At 45.0% G+C, this 25,296-nt stretch overlaps 1 protein-coding gene across 1 annotated transcript in view; it reads right to left on the bottom strand.

Moving 5' to 3' along the window:
- Nucleotides 1–451: 451 nt before the first annotated feature.
- The window catches only part of ZC4H2 (zinc finger C4H2-type containing), a 145,591-nt gene continuing 120,746 nt past the window's right edge, over nt 452–25,296 (bottom strand). The window contains exons 4-5 of the mRNA XM_069612535.1: nt 22,779–22,941; nt 452–1,160 (exon numbers count right to left, since the gene is read on the bottom strand). Coding sequence (XP_069468636.1) covers nt 1,047–1,160; nt 22,779–22,941 — 277 coding nt within the window. The 3' untranslated portion in view covers nt 452–1,046. The remainder of the gene's footprint in view (nt 1,161–22,778; nt 22,942–25,296) is intronic.

Raw genomic sequence — 25,296 nt, 5'->3', positions numbered from 1 at the left:
GTCCGTGTGGAGAATGCAGTGGGAGTGGATGTAAGAGAAGGTGTATGAATGACCGACTGATAAGTGAATGAGTAACAATGGGACAGTGTGTGTTTGCATGTTTTGGGTGGAAACACGGTTGTTAGAAGCAGCTGAAGGTCATATGCCAACACTTCCCATGTTGTCACTTAGGCAGGGTCAAATGACATCACTTCCTGTGATGTCATCAAAGGTCAAGGGACATGTGAGGTCACTACCACTACCCCTGGCATTTTGGTGAAATGACGTCCCTGCAGTGACTACCTTACTGCAAAGAGCAAAATGCACAAAGGTGTGACTTTCGGAAATAATGGGCCTCCACAAACACTATATTTGGCCGGTGGGTGGTTTTAGCAAAGACTGGGAACTTTTCCTATTGGTTACAGTTGTCCTCCTTAGTCACACTGCTTTTAAAACACACTACACAAGTGCATTTCTTGATTTTAAAACAAACGTTTTATATTCACTTTTTGATACTCAGCGTTCACAATCATTACACTTATACATAGATTTTCCCTCCAACAGACCATATTTTATTTTCAATACATCAGATTAGGAGGGAAAGAAAGAATTACATTATTTTACATCTTGACAAACTCTTTTAAACTTTGAAATGAACACTAGAAATTTACAAAAAATTTGGTTCGAACAAATACATACAAGAGAAGCATACGGACAAATAAAAAAAAACAAAATATGCAACAATATCACATTACAATTTATAGGGGGGTACAAAGTCCCCTTTAAAAAATGGAATGGGAGCAGATAGAATTACATGTGTAATTTCTTAAAGATTTACAAAGCAGTTCACTCTTGTTCCCCTCTGGAACAAAAAGTATAATTACATCATCAATAAAATAGTACCATAAACACTTTCGCAAACAGCAAATTCAGGCATGAACATTGTGCTTACATCACGTTTAAATATAAAAACAGCAAGTACGTTGAGTTTGCACGCCAATTACCCGCGCCACAGGTACAGTTCTACTAAAAGGGGGGTTTGCAGATTTCTTAGGGTCTTCTTCATCTTATTCGTCCTGTTTCCTTTTGGGTTTTTTGGGGTTCCTCGATCGGCTTTTGGCTTTGCAGAGTGGGCAAATGGGCGCATTGCGGTGTATTTGCTGGTGGCAGGATAGGCACGCCTAGAACACCAAACGATATAACACATTAGTGACTTTCTGGTATATTCATGGGGTTAAAGTAAAGATCAAACTCTAACAACAAAACAGAATTCAGGTGTTATTGGCTCGTCCTTACTATCTAGGACAACAAGCACTAGAAACATTTCCATAGTTCATCGATTGTCCATAGCACTTCTCTGAAGTAAACTGACCAAATACAGGGAGGTTACAAAATAAGAGGCATAACCAGGCTCGGACTGGCCAATAGGGCAATGCCAGAATTGCAAGTCCAACGTGCTAGTGTGGCCCAGTTTGTTGGGTCAAAATGGGCCCATTTTTTGGCCAAAGTGGGTCACTTTTATTAGTTACTTCACTATTCGGCTAGTAGTTTTGAACAGTATTAATGAACATATATCCTTTAAAATGCAGAATTTGTAACACATTTCACTTGAAAACTCTCCCTTAGGTACTACTCAAACAGTCTGTCGGAAAAAGAATGAATTGCTATTGATTTTTCTGAGGAAATCCATGCAACTATAGCATTGCTTACAAGAAAAGTATCACGACTTAGAACCACCCATAGAGTTATAAACCAATTTCCTGCGGTGTGCTGCAGATTTTGGTCAAGCACAGTCAGGGCCGAACTTAGGAGAGGGCTGCCCGGGCTAATGCCTGGGGTGAAAATAACCCCCCCCGCCATGCCAGCTCAGGGGAGTTTTTCAAGTCTTCCCTGCGCTGGTGTGGTGTAAGAAGGCGCGGAAGGTGCCCTATTGAAATTAAAGGCACCCGCTCTCGGAAGCGGAGCAAATTATATAACAATAAGTCGCTGATGATTTTGCAATGGCGCTGGGTGCAACCAGAGGGTGTCTCACCCGCTAGTCCCCGGGGATCTCTCTCTGGTGGCCAGGGCATGGCCATCGCTTTTGGATCCAGTTCCTGGGGTTGGACCAGTGCAGGAGGATCACCTAGGGGAGGCGTCTTCAGGGAGTGGGGGTAAGACAGCCGATGGTGTGACGCGGTATTCCCCCCCTTTTTCGTTCATCTACCCCATCCTATTTTGTAGGCTTTTCCGTCAATCCAACTCAGCCCCACTCCCTTTTTACACAAACACTGGGCCAAGGAAGATGGTAACAGAGTAACCAGACTAACTCTCTCACATCGTACTGGACATGTTCCGGTAATCGGGTCAGGCAAAGTCAGGCACTTTACACCAAGTGTATACAGCAGATACCAGTTAGCTCTCCTGACACGAATAACAGGCAACACCTAAAGACACACTGGAACACAAGTATGAGCATAACTTCTGGGATGAAGGAACACCTACTGGAGCAGAGCAACGAACCAAGGGACGAGAGCAGTGGGTTGAAAACCTCAAGGGTTCCCTACTGGAGGTTGTTGCCTCTGACAGACCACGAAAGACACGTGGAGAAGGCCAGATCCCACAAGTGAAGATTGCATTGTGTTTCAAGTACACCAGCCAACCTCCTAAGTGAACGGCAGAGTTGGGGAGGCGAGGCCAAGTCTGTGGAACTAGCCTTGACTCGTGAATTGTAAATAGCAAATCAAGAAACAAGCGCACACAGCTGGCGAGTTGGCAAGTGACCTGATAGACTAGTGTGTGCTAAAGTGAATGAAGTGGCAACATTATATCACAAGTGAAGGCTGCAGCTGTGTGGATAAGACGCTAAGAAAGGCAGACCTGTGAATGAACTTTGAAGTAAAAGGCAGCTGTGAGATCAGCAATACTAAGTAACGGAGTGGTCCGGTGAAAGGAAGTAGCCCATTTGAAAGTCTCTGTGAAAGGTACTTTGGTTGAAGCTAAAAGATTAACAAAAACTAAGAGTGAAGTAAACGAGAGTAAACGTGAACATTGAGTCGAAGTGGTCCTGCGGTGGTGTGTAAAGAGAGCCACGCACGTTCAAAAGTCTTTGACAGCCGGAAGAGTACCGAGCCCGATTGATGGAGACCCAAAGTACAGTAAGCTTGGGGAAAGGAGCCCGCATGTTTGTGTTGAACTGTATAGAGAGAGGCCCACGTGAACTGTGTGCTTTAAGGTCTGAGCTGGGCAGAGGGGGACCTTTGTGAACTTTCCGTTGGAATTTTTTTCGAAGTAATGTTATGTTATGTTATTGTGCTTATACCGCGCCAAAGCCCGTAGGCATCCAGGCGCCGAGAGAACAGAGTACAGTGAACAGAGACAACCGCAGGGGATTACTCTAATAAAAGAGATGCATTTTCAATTGTTTTCGAAAAGCAAGAAGATCTGTTGTCTTGCGCAGGGATATGGGCAATGCATTCCATGCCTTAGCTCCCTGGGTGTGAAAGGCCCTACCAGAGCCTCGAGAGCGTTTCACTCGGTGCTGTACCAAAAGGTAACCTTCAGCTGACCTGAGGTTTCTCTTGGGCTGGTAAATGCCAATGACGTCCTTGAGGTAAGCAGGAGCACTGCCAAAGATGTATTTGTGGCATATAGTTATCAATTTAAATTGAATTCTGCGTTCCACAGGAAGCCAATGCAATTTTTTTCTGGCTACAGTAGTGGGTTCTGAACGCTTCATTTGAAAAATGATGCGAATAGCTTTGTTTTGAATTTTTTGTAACTCCTGGATTTCTGCTTTACCTGCACCACCTAAGAGTGCATTGCAATAATCAATACGAGGCAAGATAACAGCTCTCACAAGCTTGATACGGTTTTCAACCGAAACTAGTGGCGCAACTTGCCCAAGCACTTTGAGGTGGTAATTAGTGCTAACAGTAATGGCTGCAACATGTGCTTCGCAGTCTACACTGCTGTCCATGTATGTGCCCAAGGTTTTTACCTTCTGCACGGTGTTGATGAAAGTGCCATCTATCGTAAAACCAGTATATTCCTGCCCCAGCTTGATTTGTGCCTGGCGCGGGCCAAAGATCATGAGCTCTGTCTTTGTAGCGTTCAGACATAACCAGTTAGTGGACATCCACTGTTTTATCAGTTGATAAACCGCGTTTACTGCACATTGATCTATGTCGTAATCGCCAGTAATGTTGAGGACCAGCTGGAAGTCATCTGCATAGTTAGAGAAAAAGGTCTGGAAAAGATCTAATTCGTAACAGAGAGGAAAGATGTAGATGTTGAACAACAGTGGGGAAAGAGATGCCCCCTGGGGCACACCACATGTTATAGTTTGTGACCCAGAGGAACTGTCTCCCCAATACACCTGTGACCGACGACCTTCCAGGAATGCCCTCAGCCAAGTTATGGCATTATCGGAGAGGCCTCCAATAGTCTGCATTCTGTCGAGTAGGATTTTGTGATCTAGCAAGTCAAAAGCTGCCGATAAGTCTAGCAACATCAGCAGCCCCGACTTGCTATCTTCTAGTCTAGAGAGCACATATGTCTGCAGGTCCAGAAGCGCACTTTCTGTGCCATGATGGCTTCTGAAACCTGACTGCTTAGCATGCAAGATGCCAGCCGTCTGGACATTGCCCTGTAGCTGGATGGTTGCTATCTTATCAATAAGTTTTAAGAAAAACAGGGTGTTGGTGATAGGCCTTAGGTTTGCCGCATCAGTGGGATCAAGACCTGCTTTTTTTAGCAGTGGTGGGACTGCTACGTTCTTTATTCATTGGGGAATCACACATGTTCGTAAGGAAGCATTTGCAAATCTGCAGAGAAAAGGTACGAAAAGTTCCTTATGTTCCAAGATGAATTTAGATGGAAGTAATTCACCCGGACAGTTAGTGGGGTGCATAGATTTAAGGATATTCAAAATATCAGCAGCGGTGGATTCTCTGAAGATGAAACCTGAAACAGGACCTGGCTGAGTATCCCTGCTTGATATAGAACTTGACTGAGTTTGGGGCGATTGTATGCAAGTATGGTGTGTCTCGGCGGGTATTGGGATAGGCATTTGTGTAGACGACAGGGCTGCTATTGATTCTAATTTAATTTTGTCTTGGGCTTTTAATAGTTTTGCTGCAAAGGTCTTCTGTACCCGTTCACAGTCATCATTAGTCGGTTTCATAGGGAGGCAACAAGCAGTTGGTTTCTCCCAGGATCTAAAAAGGCGGAAAAGTTCCTTCGTCTCATCACCAGCTGAGCTGATTTGGTTGTTTTAGAAGGTTTTCTTAGCCTCAATAATTTCCACTTTGTACTGTTTCTCCTTTTGTTTCCAATCTGACAACTCTAGACTCTAGTCTCTAATGAAAGAGACTTTAACGTGGACGGCCAGGCGGGCCGCATTCGATGGTTTGGAACTGCTTGGAATGTTACAAACCGAGCCAGCGTGTGTCATCCTGCCTACAGGCACAGCCTTACTCAGTGAGGTTGAACACGAGGAGGCTGGTTCAACAACCTTTATTCTTTTAAACACTGATTTTTCCTTTGCATACATTTCTCCTTTTATACTTTTTGTACAAGAGATAGGCAGGCATTAGGTTTTGTTAGCATAGGCCATTTTGATTTGACGGACTCCACTAGGACTATTTTGTTTATCGTTTGATGGTCAAGACTACGCCCCCATCTTAATTATAGGGCAAAATAGGAGTTTCTCCGTCCCCAAGATTTTCAATAAAGGTTTCACAAATTGTATCCATCGTTTCAGTGTCAAACTTGTGAGACCATGCTTTCCCTACAGTGCCTATTGAAAAATGTGGTGCCCCCCTGCATGACCTGGTGCGCGCGAGGGGGAGGAGCAGTGCCAAATGTTTGTTTTGCTGCCAGAGGCAGTGCCGCCACTAAGGTCGGGCCTGAACACAGTACAGAATATTTCAAAAGAGTGCACAATTTTTTAATGTTGTGGGCAGAATGTAACACAAAGCATGCACCCATCAAACATAAACCAGGCCACATACACTAACAAACTAAAAAGAAAGAAAAAGCTATTATGCCATGTAGCGGGAAATATATTTCTTTTTACTTCAAGAAAGGAGTGGATGAGAACGGTTTGAATAAAATAAGGAATAAAAGCAAACCCTAGATACACAAAGAAACAGTCCTGAAAATACTGAAGTTCAGGGTTGGCAAACCAGGATTCGAACCCATGACCTCTGAACCTCATCTTGTATACCGTAAACCATTTCACTGGCAAGTAGCACTGGGTCAAAAGAAATCAAGCCTCTGCACTATGAAGTGGATTTGGGGCGCATGCGCCCACCTACATTTCACACGTGGCACTGGGGAATTCAGAGAGGCCCAGCTCACAAGCCACTCCGATTGGGCAAAATGGCTGGTATTGCAGTGGTTTGTTCCTTCGTGTGTGGTGTCGTACAGAGAGAATAAATAGGATACCAGTTTGGATCTGTATTAATATTCTTAGACAAAACATAATTAAGATTTCGTTTTTTTGAGAGGGAGCAACCCTAGCACAAGGCAGGTGCATGTTTTTGCACTTTAAATGTCTCAGGTTCAAGAGGGTGAAATATGGCGGCAGTTGCATCGTGAATACTCCACTCTGTATTTATATTATATGATATGTCATTTATAAAGATTGTTCTCTCCATGCGAAGTGCTCAGTTCCAATTTCGCAACAGAACATGTAGCAATGCCGCCACCATGTGGGCAGATTTAGAAGCGAGTGTCAAAGGTACATTAAGACCACAAAGACGGAGTCCAATTTACAAATAATGTGCAGAGCATTTGCTTTTTCGATGCCTGATTTTCTGAAGTGCACATGTTGCCTTATTCATGAAGGCGGCGCAAATGATGTCCGTGTCAGCTGTCAAGCGCATTACTAATGTGTTCAGATGCTTCTAGAACCCACGTGGGTGCCGGCAGCACATTTCAACATGACGGCCAGCCCTTAATGTGTCATCGTGAAATGTTTTTCAACGAAAAGCATTATTTCTTTGTCCATTTTGGGGTGATTCACACAACCATGGGAGCAGTGGTGTACCGTCCGTGTAGTTCCATGTAAAAAAAAAGTTTATAAAAAAAAAGCACCAAAAGGGTCAGACATGGCCCTTCTATGCATTGCACATGTTCAGGCTCCTGTTCCAGATACAATTTCTTCCATCGCCTGGTGTGTGCAAGGAGCGGTGGGGAAGAGGACATCCGAATGTGCGCAACACTGATGCGCACAGTCCGCGCCCCCTCTGCATGTTAGGCGCATCTTCTTTCGGCACACACGAAGACATGCGCTAGCGCATCCCACACCTGCACCAAAAAGCTATGTGAATCGTCCACGTAATAACACTAAAGGCAGGCACTGGTGTGGTTCCTGATGCCAGTGTGGTTCCGGTTCCTGCTACTTAGCAGTTTCCCATCCTCGTCGCCAACATCACAGGAATACTGGTATACTTACAGCAGGAACCACACTGCAGCCGTCGGGTAGAAAGTTGAATGGGCTTTATTGTAGTTACATGGTAATAGATAGAAAATGTGGAGGGAGGTCAAGTGAATACATCTCTAGACTACCATCTCCCATCCTGAAGTCCCTAACTGACATATGTGGAACCTTGAGGACCCCACAGTGTTCCACTACACCAACATACAAATAGCTTGCATTGCCAATGCAACGCAAGCACACACTGCACATTCTGCCTCAGTTCCCTGTCCAGCGCGGAGTAGTGTAACACTACCTTCCCTGGCTCTGCGGGACATGAAGTGGGATGGTTATAGGCGAGACCTTAGAAAGAGTACCAATATTGCTGCCAGTGCTTTAAGTGGGGTAAGAAATTGAGGGGGGGGGGCCTCGTTTGGGGGCGTGGCTTTCATTGTGGGCGTGGCCTAAAGTGCACAAATCATAGTAAGGTGCCCAAACAAATATATAAATGTATGTGAGCATTTATATGTTTGTATGCGTACTACTATGGTGTGTGTACTTTTCAAACCATATTTTATAAACATAGCAATGTTACATATTTCTATGTTTATAAAAGGTGGCTTGAAAAGTGCACAAACCATAGTATTTTACGCACACTTGTGTGCTTACCTTACTATGGTTTGTGTACTTTTCATGCCACCTTTTATAAACATAGATATTTGTAACATGTTTTTATGTTTCTAAAAGATGGCTTGACACGTAAACAATTCAAGGCATCTTTTATAAAGCGTTGATGACGGACAAAACAAACCGCAAGGTGGCTTTGTCCGTCGACAAAGCTTTATAAAAGATGCCTTTAATTGTGCACGTTTCAAGCCGTCTTTTATAAACATAGAAATATTTCTACCTTTATAAAAGATGGCTTGAAACGTACACAGTTCAAGGAATCTTTTATAAAGCTTTGCCGACGGAGAAAGGCACCTCGGGCTCTGTGATCTATCTGCTCAGAGCACATAGATCACTGAGCCCGAGGCGTCTTTCACCCTCTGGGAACCCGCGGGCTCTGTGATCTAATCTGCATATTAGATCACGGAGCCCGCGGGGGTCAGTGACCTGGGGAGGGAAAACAAAGGGACAGTAACTTCCTCTAATGACCCTGATGAGGGGTCATCAAAGGGAGTTACACTAACTGACAGAAGTGCCGCCAGCCTCAGCGTCGTGGCTGGCTGGCACTTCTGTCAGCTTGGCCGACATAATGACCGGCGCATCTCCCGTCGCGGCCGCAGCCGCGACGGGATAATGCATCCCGCCAATGTTGTGTGGGACGGGGCCCCGGCTGGGCCCCGGCTCAGCCCCACTTTCTGGAGACTGGCGGGGCCCGGCCCCGGCAGGCCCCGGCCCACTTTAAGCACTGATTGCTGCAATGGAACTAAATGGTCCCGGCCATGGTCCCATGGAGCTCTCGTGTCCGCACTGTGTGGCGGAAGAACAGCAAGGAAAGGGAGGGGTTAAGGAGCCATTCTTAAGACATACGAGGAACAGTGCTTTCTAAAAGCTACCTGATGAAAATAAACAGGGCATAGCCAAAAAGTGATGGATAGAATATTTTGAATAAATCATAAGCACTGGTATAGCTCTGGGTAACCCTCCAAGCCATTGCTTTTCAGCCTGCCAAGCCATTTCGGTCGGGGAGTGACCATATCGCCCCCATATCACGGTCATCGCCCTCACATTATGGAACACACTCCCTCCCTCAATCAGGAACGAACCACCCTACCTTGCCTTCCGCAAACAAGTCAAAACCGCTCTATTTAACAAATGTGCACGAGTCTCTCTGAAACCATTGTGAACCGATACTCTGTACTGTTATTATTTATAATTTACTATGTATGTAATCTGGCGCTGTGATACCTCCGGGTCCTGGGCGCGTATAACAAATCAAATAAATAAATAAATAAACAAATCAGGCTTGTTCCCACGCCAGAAGGAGCAGTCACGTCCGACCTTTGAAGTATCAACCCTTGCGCTTACGGCCACACGCGACCCTCTCTGGGCGTCATCCGCGAGGCGCAGCTTTGGTCCCAATACCGATGCATGTCATGAGCCCTTGTGGTCCTGTGCAGAAGGGACAGGTCTGATCTGAACCATACCTGGTTATGTCACCACGGGGCAATCCTAACTAAGGGGTGTCTTCACACTGATCTTCAGAATGGGTACCAACCTGGTGATCCGGGGAAGTGGGGGAACCATGTCGCCCACCTGCTGGTCTCAAGGGCGTACAGAAGCCACACCTCGTCGCCAATAGGTGGGGCTGGACCATTGGCATTCATCCCCCTACCCCACTCTTCAGTATTTTCCAAAATGGCATGACTGAGGCAGTTGAGCTGCTACTACTGGAAAAGTGGCACAGCGTATCCACCAGTTTCAGATCTGCACAGCCACTCTACACACCATAGGGCACCTGCCAACCGCACCCCTCCGTAGGTTTCAATGCAACAGCGCTGTTGTGGTGTCCATTAAGATCTGCACCTGTGAGCCACAGATCAAGGGGAGGAAGGCCTACATTGTCAGAAAGAGCAAGCCATAAATATTAAAGCTTCCATATAAATTCACCGAGTTGATCATCACCATAAACTCGCAAGGATTACTTCAGTTTGCAAGAGTTTCCTGTGCCTTGATGAGCTCAGCTGCGTGCGGCTTCCGTTCGTCATTGGTAATTGTGGCAGTCTTTATTTTGATTTATAAATGGGATATGCACACAATATAATTTGATGTTCAGTTAGAAGAGGTCACTTACTGACAATTGCACTGAAGAGTTCAAAGTGTCTATGCAAACTGTAGTGATCCTTGCCTGTTTCTGATGATGATAAACTTGGTGCACTATATGTAAACTTTAATATTTCTTGTGGATGGAGGGCATGCACTTGGGTGTTTTTTCTTGACACTTGCACTTTGGTATACGTAGCATCTGGTTGTGCGCTACTTAACCAGCAGCCGGCTGCTCCATAGCGCTTCTAACATTCTCAGTCAAGCGCAGCACTATGGACTCACAACCACTGCTAGATTGTCAGAAAGAGGACTTTCAGTTTTAGTAGAGACTGGAGGGTCACAGGGGTCATGCACTAAAAGGTTGTTCAAGACTGCTCCCGATCCCAGAAGGGAAGAGTCCATAGAAATCCACATGTGTGGTTCTTGGGGAGACGAGGGAACCCCCCCGAAGAGAGGTTGGAACTCCACATCCATCACAGATTTGCCTGGACTAGTTCATGGACTTTAAAAAGCGTTGATTGTGGCAGCGTGTCCCAATTCCAATGTTTTGCCAAATTAAGTGCGCCTCATGTGCAACCTCACATGTGGGACCAGCGACACGCATGAAGCACAGCCTGTCAGGTACCCCAAACACACCAATACGGCGATGGTCTACATCTTTCCTCCCATGACCACAGGTGCTAAAATGGCAGAAGTGTGGTGTACAAGACTACTTCACATTACTCCGCTTTCTAGCACGCGAGCGCCGCGGCCCAAGAGAATCTGCACGTTCGATAACAGGTGGGGTACGGATTCTGACTCCTCCCCTAGAAAGGGAACACTAAACCACATTGCACGCCCCACCCAAAGATGATGAGTGCATTGTAGAGGTTGTGTTGGGGAGAGGCAAGGAATCTTGAAGTTATTGGATAGGCCCAGTGAAATGAACAGCTCCAGTATTGCATGGTGAGCCACTGAGTTGGATGCTCCAATGAGTGAGTCATCCTGGAATGGATATTTGTGAATACCCCTCCACAGCAGAAAAGCCACCACTAGTGCAACGAGTTACTTAGAACATAATGTTCATCTGGCTTCCTAGTAACCTAATGCTGATCAACCACCTAGAGGTTAGCATTCATCTGCATACTGGAGAAAAAGCTGCCATTGCATTTAGTGGATGCATTCTTGAGCTCCTAAACCGCTGTTTCTTCCTCCTAGAGTCATTTTTTTCCAGGCTGAACAAGCCAAGCATCCGAGCTACAGGACTCAGACATCCCCAACACAGACTCTGTCAACAAACGTGGAGGGGGTCCACGCAGCAAGGCTAAAAACCGTGGTGCCAAGTCAGTGACCTCCATTGAAGTAGAGCCCAAATCGCTGCTCATAAAAGGCTTTCATCACAGGAGAAGACATGGATTACTCACCGTAACAGCATTTCTGATGCTTGTGATTCTGCTTAGATTCACATACTGTGCATATAGTCCGACATCTAGTGGTAATCGCACAGTATTGCATCTTTCTTTCGGAGATCGAAAGGGGACGTTGACATGGGCGTGACTAACACTATTCCTAACGTGACGTGTAGTGTACCCAAAAATCCCTCACGCGTATCCAGTGTTTATTCCTTTGATCCACTTGATATCAGGGACAGTACCACATTTAGGAGCCCGGTTGTTTACAACGAGTGAGCTCCACCTGACCCATAATTAACTTTTTTCCAGTTTACCATATTTCTATTTTGTCTGTTAAACACAGCAGGAACCAATGCCAGTGACCTAGCTGCTGTCAGGATAGGTCACGTGCTTAGCGAAGATCCCACAAGACAAAGGAGGCAGGACTGTAATTGATTTTTTGTATTGCCGTTTTCATTGTTTATACAAAAAATATCCAGCATCATCTGAAAACAAGCAATGCAAAAGCAATAGAACCTTTACAGAAACTGGGCACTGAGATGAGGTGCTCCCACCTTTACCCTCCAGCGCCTCCTTCAGCGCGATCAAGTCCCGGTTTACAACAAACATATCAAGCATACGTCTCTCAGTATCAGCGCCCTGCACTCACTGAACTGTCCATTTTAGACCTTGGTGAAAAAGTCCCCCCTCTCTATGGAGGCCACTTTGCTCAGGTCCTCCAGCCACTGTTCCAGACCTGGTTTGCCAGTGCTTTGCCATTGCATGAGGATCACAGCCCGAGGATCACAGGCTTTCCCCGGCACCTTTTTATCCCATTTTCATTCTTACGTATTGACAGTCTACAAGTCACGGTTCTATGTTTAAGATCTGCCGTTGATGGTTGCATTCCAAAAAGGATGCGTTTATTATGCTGAACTAGTGCAACCTTCAAGGGGTGGGGAAAATTGACAATTTTGGTGGGTATTACCCCCCTCTCACCAGGCCCCATTCCCCCCCACATTTGTGGGATATACTTGTAGTCAGGGGGTTTCACCCTCCTTTACCTTTTTTTTTTTTTCTTCTCTCTCTCATATATATATATATATATATATATAAATCAGCCTCTTCCTTCTTCCGGGCCGGTCAAAGATTAGGCCCGTCAGCCTCTGCGCGCTCTCATGCTTCCGTTTACAGTCTTCTGTGCCCGGGATCATTAGTCCATTGCAAAGAAAGAACTTCCATATACTGGCACAGGAGTACGGTCTTGGCAAACAACCAGACAACAACATTAAATGCCATGCCCTTCTCTCCATCAACAAACAAGATCTTGAAACGAGTAGATAAACAAAATACTGAAAATCCCACTACACACGCCTAGTGAAAACAAGAAGCTTAATACCTGAACTGTGCTAAGAAAGAAAATAACACATTCCCAGGAAAGGCACAATGGATTCGGTTACTAATTGGATGCACACTGTAGCGATAAACCGAGATTTAAGAAATGAAAATCTCCAATTAATTTTCTAAAAACGCTGTCAGTAAAGTGATGGGAGTCATGCCAAGTGTCCAACAAATATGGACAACAGCCATGCATATAACAATCGCTCCATCACAGGAACTGTGAAAAGTTGGCCTTAGCTAGCGAGGAAATAAGTGTCAATTTACCTTGAGGGCAACAGTAATAGTCGCAAAACATCTTTCACTGGCGTATCAATCTTGCTACTCGTTGTAGAGAAGGGAGGCCAAGCGAGCAGCTTTTAGCATTCTGCCGTTGATGCCCACAATGAAATATACTCAGCAATTTCTCTACTCCCATGCCTGTCTGCAAACTTAACCTCAGAGGTTTAAGTGCCAACTAGCTTAGCTCCTAGGAGCCAGCCTTCAAATTGAAAGTATTGTGCCTAGCGCTGAAGTCCCTTCCAAGGCTGCCAAAGACTGCATAGGGAGCTGATATTTGTACAAAGCTATAACCAACCCCGCCACAATGGGACCATGAGAATGGGGTATCCTGGCCAAGGAAGACCATCTTTTCTCCAATATTCTAATCAACCAAGTATCGGTCACTACCCTCCCACCAGCCCCAATCCCCTTCAAACAGTGTTAGAGTAGGACCACAACAAAATGTAAGAGGTAAGCTGCAGACATTGTGTATAATTTCAGATTATAAGGTCCGAGGTTGAAAAGATCTTTAGAGAAAGTCTGAGATCCCATTGTTATGGATCGTCTAAAATCCTACTCAGCAGATCCTCCTCCAGATTCGCAGATCCTCTCCCACTCCCCCAGCTTACATTATAAGGTCCGAGGTTGAAAAGATCTTGGGAGAAAGTATGAGATCCCAGTGTTATGGATCATCTAAAGTCCTACTCAGCAGATCCTCTCCCACTCCCCCAGCTTAGGCTGAAACGGATGTGATGTTAAGCCCCCTGCATAGTTGAGGGCAGCAGGTGGCAGCCTGTAACAGCATTCCCCAAAGATATAGAGTTCAACCCTCTGGAGCCCACATAAATACTCCAAGCACTGGACTATGTTCAAGATCTCGTTAGCGACGAGCGGCGTCAATAACTATCAAGCTGAACCGGAACTAATCTGGTCATCAAGATTTGAGGTGTATGAGGTAGGAGAGGTCTTGGGAGCTGCGCATCAAGAAACTGGAGGTCTGCAGAATGGCAACTCATCTAAAAAGATAGGCAAGGGGAATGAGGTTTCTTGTAAATGTCCAGAGCATGGCGTATCCACCTTCCAGGAGGGTGCCGCGAACTTGAGCCAAGGTCAGTATGTTAACTTACCCTGCAATGAGCAATGGCTGAGACGACAGAGCTAACCTAGTTGTAAAAAGGGAAATAATGTTTAAAAGCACTGCCCCCATTGTACTCACCTTAAGACATTGCCATCAAGGAGATTTTAACAGGTTTAAAAGGAGAGGCAACGTTTGCTAAACTACCATTATTATTAAATGCTGCTTCCAATTTAAGTAGCCAGTTAATAACGCAGGGTTCAAACCAGGCTGAACAAGAAAGGCAATAGGCTATACCCGGCATTATTGGCAAGTCAATAATGCCGTTAGCATGTGAATTTGCCAGTACGGTCAACCTCTCCCTCTTCCCGAGGTCCCTCCCCGGCCAGCATTCTGTTGTCCCCTCTTTAGCTGAACGTCTGAACCAGTAGTCGCAGACTTTATCTCAAGCAAATCAATGGTCTGTCCCTCTGTGCCGGACTCATATTTGAATGACTGTGGTTACGTCATGTCTCGTTATTGGGATTTATACCATGCACGGCTGCCATTTGCATCGTCTCCAAGCACTCGCATGGATCTGAAAAGGGAAAATGGGTGATGGTTAGGGGCAAAGAAGGGGAAGCGGCATGCTGTTGTGCTTAAATGTTGGTGCATGCAGAGCCTGCAGCAGCTGGTGTCTGTATGGGTGTGTTTCCAGGTGGATAGTGATTTGTACACAGGAGACGTTTTGTTTCCAGATTGGGGCGGCCTCAAGGGTCCGACTTGTCAGAATGCTTGGCAGGTGCGTGAGGTTTGCAAATTGATAGGGAGATGAAGAGTTGGTTTGGTGATGGGAGAGGGTTTTGGCTATCCGTCTGTGTTAGTATGTGTTGATTGACCAGGAGGTGGTTAGATGATTGTGTTCTTACTGGCGGTTTGCATGCTAGGATCCTCGTCCTTAGTCTTGGCCACGTTGAAGTTGTCGAGGCGTTGCAAAAATATTGGGTTGAGGGCTTGATGAACTCATTCTGTATGTTACGATGGTCAAAAAACATTTTGAGAAAATGCCAGGAGAGCTTTCCAGCATGATTGTTCTTGTTCTAGGTTTGTTCCTTGTATTCTTCCTGGTGGGATATTGGCTTGCTGGGCAGGTGACGATGCTAGATGCGCTGCTAGTCCAAAGCCATTTGAGGTAATACAATGCAAGTTATTTGTAGGGTGTGATCCGTTTGTTGCCATATCATCAATGGTGACCTTTTATGGTCTAGTTCTGTAATTTGTCTTTCAACCAGTTGAGAACGGTCAGCTACCACAGTGCATGTATGACCTGCTACTCAAAAAGCTTTTTTTAAGGCCTTTGCGTTGCCCTGTAGGTTTGTTCCATGTTGGCAGTTTATTCATCGTGGGATATTTTGTTGTTTTTGGGCGTGTGCCAGGTCGTCCAGTAGTGAAGATATTAGATGGGCTGCATCTTCATGGCATGGTCCAAGGTGATTAGAGTTAATGCAATTTGACGATTTTGTAGGTTTGATCCTAGTTGAATGCAGGGATGGTTGTGGGGAGAGTGAAAGGTCATCGGATGGTGATGCTTTTGCAGCTGCATGCTGCAATTTATACAAGCTCTTGATCTGTGGTGACTTGTCCTCTACCCTGGTGTATTAGAAAACCATGTTATTAAGCTATTTCCGAACACGAGGTGATTTGTTTTGCCCAGGTTCCTTTAGGGATGGAGTGTTGAATACTGCGCCTCCATATTTTGTGTTTGTCTAACACTGGGATTGGATCAGCATGTAGTTGCTAGATTTTAGAGTGCTGAAGGTTGATAAGACGTGATTTTGGATGGAAGTAATTCTGCATCCTGACCATGAAGTACTCTGTGTGTGATACAGAGTGCTTTAACATTGATCAATTTCTTCAGCAGTAGCTGGTGGAGGCTTCTCAGGGCTGCGTGAGGTATTCCCCAATGTCCAGTCTTAGTAGAAATCTTGCTGGTGGATACGTTGTAATTTCTTGGCTGAGCTCGTCGGACATGCCTAGGTACAGGCTGTTTGATTAGTCCATGCTTGAGAGTATCCGTGAGATGGTGTAAAGTGTTATTTGTGGCAAGCGAAGATACAGCATGACACCTCGAACATGGGTGGTAGAGGATTTTCTTACTATGTCATATGGTTGTAGTTTGAGCCCATGGTGCATAAGAATTCCAACATTTGTTATTACCATTGACGTTTCCAGTCTGTGTGTGTGTGTGTGTGTGTTGTTGCATGAGGCTACATTTCTCATCACATTGATGCATGTGAACGTTTCCTTCTGGGGGCTGGGCGTCGCTCTGATTCTTTTCACGTAGTGCACTTTCTTGGATGTTAAGACATGTGATGAATGGCAGGAATTTCTCCCAAGGAAGGGCCCCTCCTGTAAGGCTAGGGAGGTGAGCCTGCTCCACAACACCCTCCCTAGGGGTCGAGGAAAGTGGGACCTCACCGGGAGAGACTCCCTGTTTGGGGACAAGGACTCCCGTTTCTGTGAGGAACTCCCTATGAAACATCCCAATAATGCCTCTTCAAACATCCTCAATGGGAACATATATACAGAAGAAACCAATATGTGCTGTTGTTATCCAGAGACTGAATATTTCTTCAAAGGAAAAATCCCCCTCAACTGGGATGAGGAAGATGATATACAGAGGAGTAGAGGAGAAAGATACGAGCGAGCGAGAAAGAGGAAGACGAGCGAGAAAGAGGAAGACCCGGACATGCGGCAGGGAAGCCCCCATGCTACATAAGAGGAGGGAGAAGACTTGTGAAGAGAAAAGGCAGCGAGTTACAAAACGGAGAGAAGAGCCTGATGAAGGGAGAGAACTAGACAGCTGTGTCCTGTGACTATAAAGAAATGCAAAATAGATTTAGACGTGCAGTGTCTTACACAGTGGAAACCGAGAGAAATTAAGGCAGACAGTGTCCCGATAGAGAGAGAAAGAGAGAGAGACAGAGAGAGACAGAGAGAGACGAAGAAGGTGGTGGTGTGACCACAAAAGACTTGTGGTGGGACATAAGTCTAATAAACAACAGCAAAACGCCTTGGGAAGAAGAGATGTGAAACCTAGACGTATTAGAAATACTGTGTGGCCATCCTAGACGACAAGAGAGAAAAGACATTGCAGAAATACAAGAGGCCTCACTGGCAAAGAAGAGAACAACCCCCGAGCTAGTAGAAGCCCTGCTGAAGTTAGCCCTAAGATCACACAGTGACAGGGAAAACGGGAGACCCAGAGAGGAACTGTGGGGTACATTTACCAACCCAGCAGAATTCCCCTGCATCACCAATCTGCACTTCCGCAGTTACCAACAGAAGGGCTGCACTGGCTCTGCAGAGCGCCATTCCCTTGCATCAAAACTATGTTTTGCAGCTACAAAAATGATGGCTGCGCTGTCTTTACCAAGCACATATGGGACAAGCGGGAACATGGAACACCCTGAGAAAGGCTGCCAGTGGGTTTCCTTATGTGCACTAAAGAAAATAATTGAAGTGCTGCTCTGCTGCTAGCTGAAAATTTCCCATTTGAAAAAGGAAATATTTTGCATTAAAATGATGGCGCCCTGATTTGGAAGACAATGCTGGCCATCTGGGGCAAAAGACTGTTCTTATGAATAAACTGTAAGACTTCTATTTCTGCAACCAGACAATGCAGTAATGCAAATGTTTTACAGCTTAAATGCAATTTTTGTGGCATCACATTAAGAAGTGGTAGCTTTCACTAGCATGTTGGGGACGGAAATGGCAGAAAATTGTATATTCTGAGGAAAGTGTATATGGTGCCACTTTCAAATTCAATACTAACATGCCTTGTGATAATATGTATAAAGTTATAGAATTGTAAGTGAAATATTTCCCACCAAAAAGTGCAAAAGATTATTAGAAGGATGAAACAATGTCGTACAGATCTGGGAGTTGGAATGTTATGCTCTGTGTGGAGTATGTCATTTGCCTATGTGATTTGCAAAAGTGCCACAACTGTAAAAATGTGCTATTTATTGCATAACTGATTTTTGGCAAAAATGACTGGGGGATGGCTCTGTACCTCATAAAAATACACCCCATAAAACTCAGTTCCCTCCTCCAGTCCAATCTGCTTCCAGGCAGGAGGTGACGTGACATAGGCTGACCGATCTGATTCGTAGGGGTAGGTATAGCTTAGTTCTGCCCCACAGTAAATCATGTGATGTCACCCACCTTATAAAAGGGGGAAGCTCACAGAGACAAGGGACACACTCTTCTGAATTTTCCTGCTCCTGCGTATCCTGATATTTCATATTCATCCTGCCAGATTCCAGATTGCACTGCCAGGCCAGAGCATAGCTGATCCTATCCAGGCAGATCCACCCTTCAGAACTAAACCCCATAACAAAATCCCACTAGCTCAGGGAGAAAGGGGGAAAAGCTGTGGTACCCTTTTGGAGAGTATCCTGTGACCAAGACCGTCTTTTTGCCCCACTACCTGCATGCCGCTGTGCCGTGACCAGACAGGCCCAGCTGTTCTGCTAGGAGAGCCCTGCCATGGTGCCGTGACCAGATCCTTTGAGTCCATAAACCCGGTTGGATGTCCCCAAATCCCAAACTCCAGCGCTGATTGGGAGTATCTCCCCATCCCATAGCAACACATACTATACCCCAATTTAATACCTTGTCTTGGTTCCACCCTCTAGGTAATTCCATCCATACCTTGATAACTTGTTTAAGATAGTCTGAATTCTCTGTGCATCCTGTCCTTGATTTCCTAGCATTAGCGCCATTCTTCCACTCATTTCTGTCTTGTGTAAATCCTTAGTCCTATTTTTGATTAAACTAATTAATTCCCACATAAAGAGCCACACGGCGCAAAGGGGGTTACATTGCAAAGTAAACTGTGTCGCGGGCGGCATCCCTCTTTTCTATCCATTAAAATATATTTTCTGTAAAACTTGTCCTTTCCTTTTTAAATCGATTTTCTCTGTTAACTGCTTTTATTTCTAAAACCAAATTTCCTTGCACATTGAAAATCTCATACAATTATTCAGCTAGAGTCACTCTTTCACTTTCATATATCCCTGTGATGTGCATCTATCACCCAGCATAAAAACCGCATTCCGATTCTGTCTATTTCATCCGTTTTTCAAACCGTTTTGACATTTAAACCTGTAAAAAGAAGAAAATGCAATTTTCCAACGTGTGATTTGGCTGAACTGTGTTCTTACTTTCAAGCTGATTTTTGAACTGTATGCACTTTGTTGATAACTTGCCTTGTAGTTGCTAGTGTTCTTACATCCCTGATACTGTTAGAACTCATATTTACCTCATTCTTTCAACCGCACATGTGAATTAATTATTTACCAATTCCGAGTGTTATTTATGCAATTGCAAAGGTTTTCAAATCCGATTTTGCCTCCCATTTCGTGAGGGAAGGTCGGATTTTAATTCTGTTTGCTGCTTAGTATCCCTGACTCCTTGCTGCTCCTAATTCGATTAATAGGGGTTTGAGAGAATATTGCAGGGGGAAATCTTAACTCGGGTGCTATCTACCCAAACAGTAAAATTGCTCCTATTCATCTGGGCTTTGGATATGTTATAGTAGAGGGTCAACCAAGTTTATTTCATAAATGTACATTGTAATTATCACCCCATTGGTGATTGCTGCCCAATATTAAAATTGTGTGATTTTGAATTTAAAATACATATTGTATTTACACCCACCGGCCTGGTTCATGGTCCATTGTGATGCATGGTATTGGTAAAAGGGGGTGTGAGAGGGGTTGGGTGCCAGCTCAATCCGAATTCATAGGAAATTAAACAAAAGTATTTTAATTGTGCGCTACATCCTAGGCTAATGGCAAGAGTCCTGGTCTGGTGTGTGATGCCCGATTGGAATCCTTAACAGAACAGAGAATCAGTATGGGATCAAATCATACTCATCCGAGGCAAAGTAAAGCGACTGTGATACTTGAACGCAGAGAAGTGACTAGGAATCATTATGGGACCAATCATACATTTCCCAGTCAAAGTAAAGAGACAGTGTAACATTGAATAACTTTACAATGGGAAGAACACAGAACAACTCTCTGTAGAGAGAATCAAGAGCATGATAATAAAATCACAAAAAGTAACCATCAGAGAGAGGAAACCAAAACACAGTAAAGTGTTGAATGAACTATATGAACTGTTAAAATTAGTCACCAGAGACTATCTGAAAATCACTTCCTAAAACAGAACCTTGCAAGAAGCAAAAACCACATGAGAAGTCGTTCTCCTGTCCTTAGTTGTTGTAGCGGTAGGTTCAGTTAGGCTTAGTTTGGATGGAGGACCGATTCTGTTAGACATTCACTGACCACTGACGATTACATTAACTAGTATTGTTAGATAGGGACGCCTTATAGCATAGGGAAAGATAGGGCCACCACGGGCAGCTGCTTTGTATAGACCACTCTTTGTATAGATGCATTGGATATCAGTGTTTGACTTTGTAGACCTGATTGCAGTGTTTTCCCCAGGCTTTCTCGAATGTCCAGTTAGATTTCTTGCATGCTCGGGGCTGCGGGTGAACCATCTTGTTGCTTTTTTGTGTTGGATTGAACAGATTTAGGAGCCTCAGTGGATCCAGTCTTTTTGTCATACAATTATGGAAATCTTTTGAAAATGTACCAGGAATCTTTTGGTCCAATTAGAGGATAATGGGCCTACTTTAAGTGTTCTGTTTAAGTTAAGTTTATTGCAGGTCCTCTTGGCTACGGCTGCTAGGTTTCTGTGTGTTGTGGGTGTGCATTTAGGGGCATCGATTAGAAAGGGATCATGACGTGGACACTAAAGATCACCGGAACGGGGGAGGGGAGTAGTGGCAAGTCCCTCCCTGCAGACAAGTTCTTAAACTAAAGATGCAAAGTGTTTATTTTTTTTAGAAATGGTTTATAGAAAGAGGTCAATATCACACAAAACCAACTGCAAATAGATATACAGGAAGACATGCATTCTGAAATGCCCAATTACATTTAATTTCTTTTAACGCCTTCAGAAACAACATCTAAACCGTATGCCTACAACCTGTGGCTCTCCTGATGTTGCTGGAATTTGACTCGCATGGTCCCTCAGCATTAACGATGCTGACTTGGACTGATAGGAGATGTAGGCCAAAACATCTGGAGAGCCGAAGGTTGTAGACCCCTGATCTCAACAGTCCTTGCCACCAAACGCATCTATTCTCTTTGACATTCGTTTTTGCTTCTTTTTTAGCATACATTTGTTCTTGCACAGAGTGGTGTGTTGCATTCAGAATGCTTGGGTTTGCCAAAGCAAAGCCACAGCAACGAACCTTAGTCCACTAAAGCCAGCCCAAGAAGACCGAGTCAAATAAAAGGGTGTGATTCTTAACCAAATAATTTCATAAGTGCAGATCATTATATTATCCAAGGTTTCTATTCATGCGATCAGATCCCAGTACGGGCGTGCAGGGATTTCTATAGTTGACGTTGGCGCAACGTACAGGAGGAGAATGTGATGCGATGCTTACACATATCCATAGCTGGATAGTGAAACAGCTATAATTGGCTGTTCCTCAGGAAAGGGCTCCGACGGCGTCCTATCAAATGCCGAGGTTTGATAAAGTGCCAGTGAAGGACACACATGGCTAGACAGGCTATTTCCGTATGAATCCCTCCCCTGACTTCTGTAAAAGAAGCCTCACTCATTTTGGCCTTAATATATGGGTTTTCTATAGGGTAAACAGAGCGGTGTGTGTGTCGCTGAGGGTAGCATATGAGGTAAGGAGAGGGGGTTACAATAAGTGGCAAGAAGCATTTATGGTCCCCAAATGTTGCCTGAAGGGTAAGGTCTTGGGTCCTTCCTGAACTGCAAGAGCGTGGCGTGGTACGGATTCTCATCTTGGATTCTTGCAACAAACTGTATAGGTTTGGAGGGATTTAAAGGGGAAAGAAAGCAGGGATCCCGGTTCGTTGACACCAAAGTCAATGAGGACTTAGGTGTCTCCAGCAAGCTGTCTGTCCTCAGGATGTCTGGTCGCACCTGCCCACATACCTCATCACCTTGCATGGGAGCAAGGCAGCCAAATGTAACAGTTGCGTATGCTAAAGGGCAGCTGGCGCACCTCTTCCCGCAAGCCTCTAAAGTAGCCAAGTGAGTTAAGCATTCATCTCCATCAGCTGAATGAAACCTGCAGCCACAGGTTCGAGTCCCTGCAGGGCTGACGCAGTCCATCCTTTTTTTTAAAGTTGAAAAATTGAGAACAATTAAGTTGGGTAATAAGTGCTACTACAGCACATGGAAGCAGGACGAATCCTTCACAAGATACTAAATATACAAAAATTGGCTATGGACACATTCTGCTGGATCCATCTAAAACCCACTTCTAGAAAATCATGACATGTTTCAGTAAAGTTGTTCTAGAACCATCAAGAGCAGAACCCGATAATGTACTCTTGTGTGGAGGGAAATGCAGATCATGAGTATCCCCGACATAACTGAGACGTGCACCTCTCCGCCAGAGTCAATCGCATGCCTGAATTACCTTCATCGGAGGAGGCTGCTGTCGGAATGTTGCCGTCTGCCTTGTATCCTGTTTTCTTGCAACCTGCAGCTGTTGGGCAGCGGCTGCTGCTGCTGCAAGGGATTCTGGGATAGGAGGTTCCTGCGGTTCTGTCTGCCATTCTGCTTTCTGCTTTTCAAAATAGCTGGAGTAAGCACAAAAGACACAATCAGCGATATAAAAGTAATGAAGAAAATTAGCCAACGCGCATAGGCTCTTCCCCAGGCTCCTAATGAAACTCCGGCAGAATCCCCTGGTGTCTCCAGATCACCAGAAGAAAGAGGGTCCCCAGCTATCTGCAATTTACAAAGATTCATGCATAATGACTGTGAATGCTCTGTCTGATGGGTAACATAGAAACACCATTCTTTGTCTTGTTTGTTTGCTATATTTTGCATTCACAACTCTAGTGCAAATTTGTAGAAATTAAATTGAGTTGATCAATGCCGTGCAGCATATTGAGTGATAAATGTAGGTAACAGGCGGGCGGCGCAAGGTAAATGTGAGGGGATCTGTGTCATATATGGGGCTGATGTCAGTGTAGGATATTGACTGATCACCTGTGGGTCTTTAGGGATGGTAGAGGAGGTTGGCGCACACAACACACCCAGCCTTATGTAGAGATTGGGGCAAAATAAATGGAAGCAACACCGACTACCGCAACACCAACACGCAGTCAACAATCAAGAGTGAGCTCCATCATTGATCCCCCACAAGCAGCACTCCCTTCTCTGCTTGATTGTACTTTTTTCCTGAAACTGTTTAAAACAAACTGCTTTGGAGATGCTTGTGTGCATTTTGCCGGTCTAGGACTTGGGTGGCTGGCAAGGCTCAACTAAGCAGCCCAAAGAGAGGTCAGACACGTGGGTGGGCGCTGTTGAGGGTTTGCGACAGATTGCTATTGTTGAGAGAGTCGATGTGTGGTCAGCTATACAGAGTTCCTTTCGGATAGTAGTCGCTCTATGCTAGTAGCAGAGGTGTTGAGGTACGTCGGGTGTTTCAGTCTGGACGGCTATATGTGATGCATGAAAATTCGATTCGGGCAGAGGTGCTTGTAGCTTTCTCATGCAGAGTAGACGGGGAAGGCGGCCGCAGGCTACATGCTCTGTTCCGTGAGACAGAAGCAGCCTCAAAAAGAACCCACAAGAAGATGCATAGGTTGCTTTTTAAACTGTATTAAAAACAGCGATGGCTGGAATCTATGGGTGATTGAAGCAGAGCACCTCCAAGTTACGTGTGAAGCCAACAAGGGAGTGCGGGAGAGAACCGCAGGCAAACTACGAGCAGTGATGCTGCAGCAAGTGTTTGTGCAACCACTGCTTTGCTACTGCTTGCTTATTGCACTGTCCCTTTAAGTACTCTTCTTAAGGGGAGAGTGGAAATGATGTAGTGTTCGGTACGCAGCCCTCGAAACAACACTGCGCTATCAGCAGTGTTAGTTCCAGAATCCAAAGTCCACGGCAACCTTCGCCATGTCTCACACTTAATTTCAGCAAAATGACCTGTGCGAGTTCCCAGGATACCGTTGCTGCGGTTACGCTCAGTGTATATTCAATTGGACACTTACTTGCGACTCACCCAATGTGAACCTTATGGCCAACCTTCTCCAATCAATTTCCAGGTGAATTTACAGTTATTCACAAAAACAAGAAATGCCTCTTCTCTAATCCAGAAGCAGAAAGTGAGTTTCTGGATGGCTTGCCCACGCGACCGCAGACCCTACAACTGGGGGAAATAGCGTGCAGCCAAGTGCTTCCAATGGAACTCAGTGACTTCAACGTGACATATAACTTGAAAATATAAGATTTCAATGAGTATGTTTAGCTGGTCATAGGGTGGCTGGTGTATTGTGTAACAGAACACACACACCCTACGTGATCTTATCCTTAGCACGCCGCTACAAGGATTCAATGGGTGTCGGCTCTAGTTGTGGAATAGTTATGTCTATTGGGCAAGTTGGGGTTGGCGGTGTGTGCAGGGGAGTCTTATATGTTGGTGGGAAATTTGTTGAAAAGTTATATAATGTTGATTACAGTGTGTGGGGATATGTTTCTGGTAGTAAAAGAGAGGAGCAGTCTGGGGAATTTTCCATCCCGAAACAATGCAAGCAAAATGGAATGAAAAGTACTGTGCATCACGCACAACCTTTAAATATTCTAAGTTAGAAGGATTGAATTACTACGTGAACAATTGAACTGGCCGATTTTACTGGAGCAAACTCACTGTTCTACTGCAGCTGCATAAAACAGGGCATCCAATTTGCGCACGAGCAATGACCACGCATTTGCGGAAGGAGAGGAAGACAGGACCAAGAAGTAATGGACGGCTGGTGCGCAAGGGTAGGAAGGGCGGGTGATGTTAGTTTAGTGTGTGTGTGTGTGTGCGTTTGTGTTGGCGAGAGAGAGGCTGTGTGAGGATATGAGGATGCGGTGTGGGAGCACGGAATGGTACGGGTGAACAGACTGGTGTTACGAGAGTGTTCCCCTCAGGACACATTTAC

Source organism: Ambystoma mexicanum, chromosome 5p, assembly GCF_040938575.1.
Source record: "Ambystoma mexicanum isolate Mex_15411 chromosome 5p, UKY_AmexF1_1, whole genome shotgun sequence".
Classification (NCBI taxonomy): Eukaryota; Metazoa; Chordata; class Amphibia; order Caudata; family Ambystomatidae; genus Ambystoma; species Ambystoma mexicanum.
The sequence above is the reverse complement of the archived record's forward strand: the minus strand, read 5'-3'. Positions and strand labels throughout refer to the sequence as shown.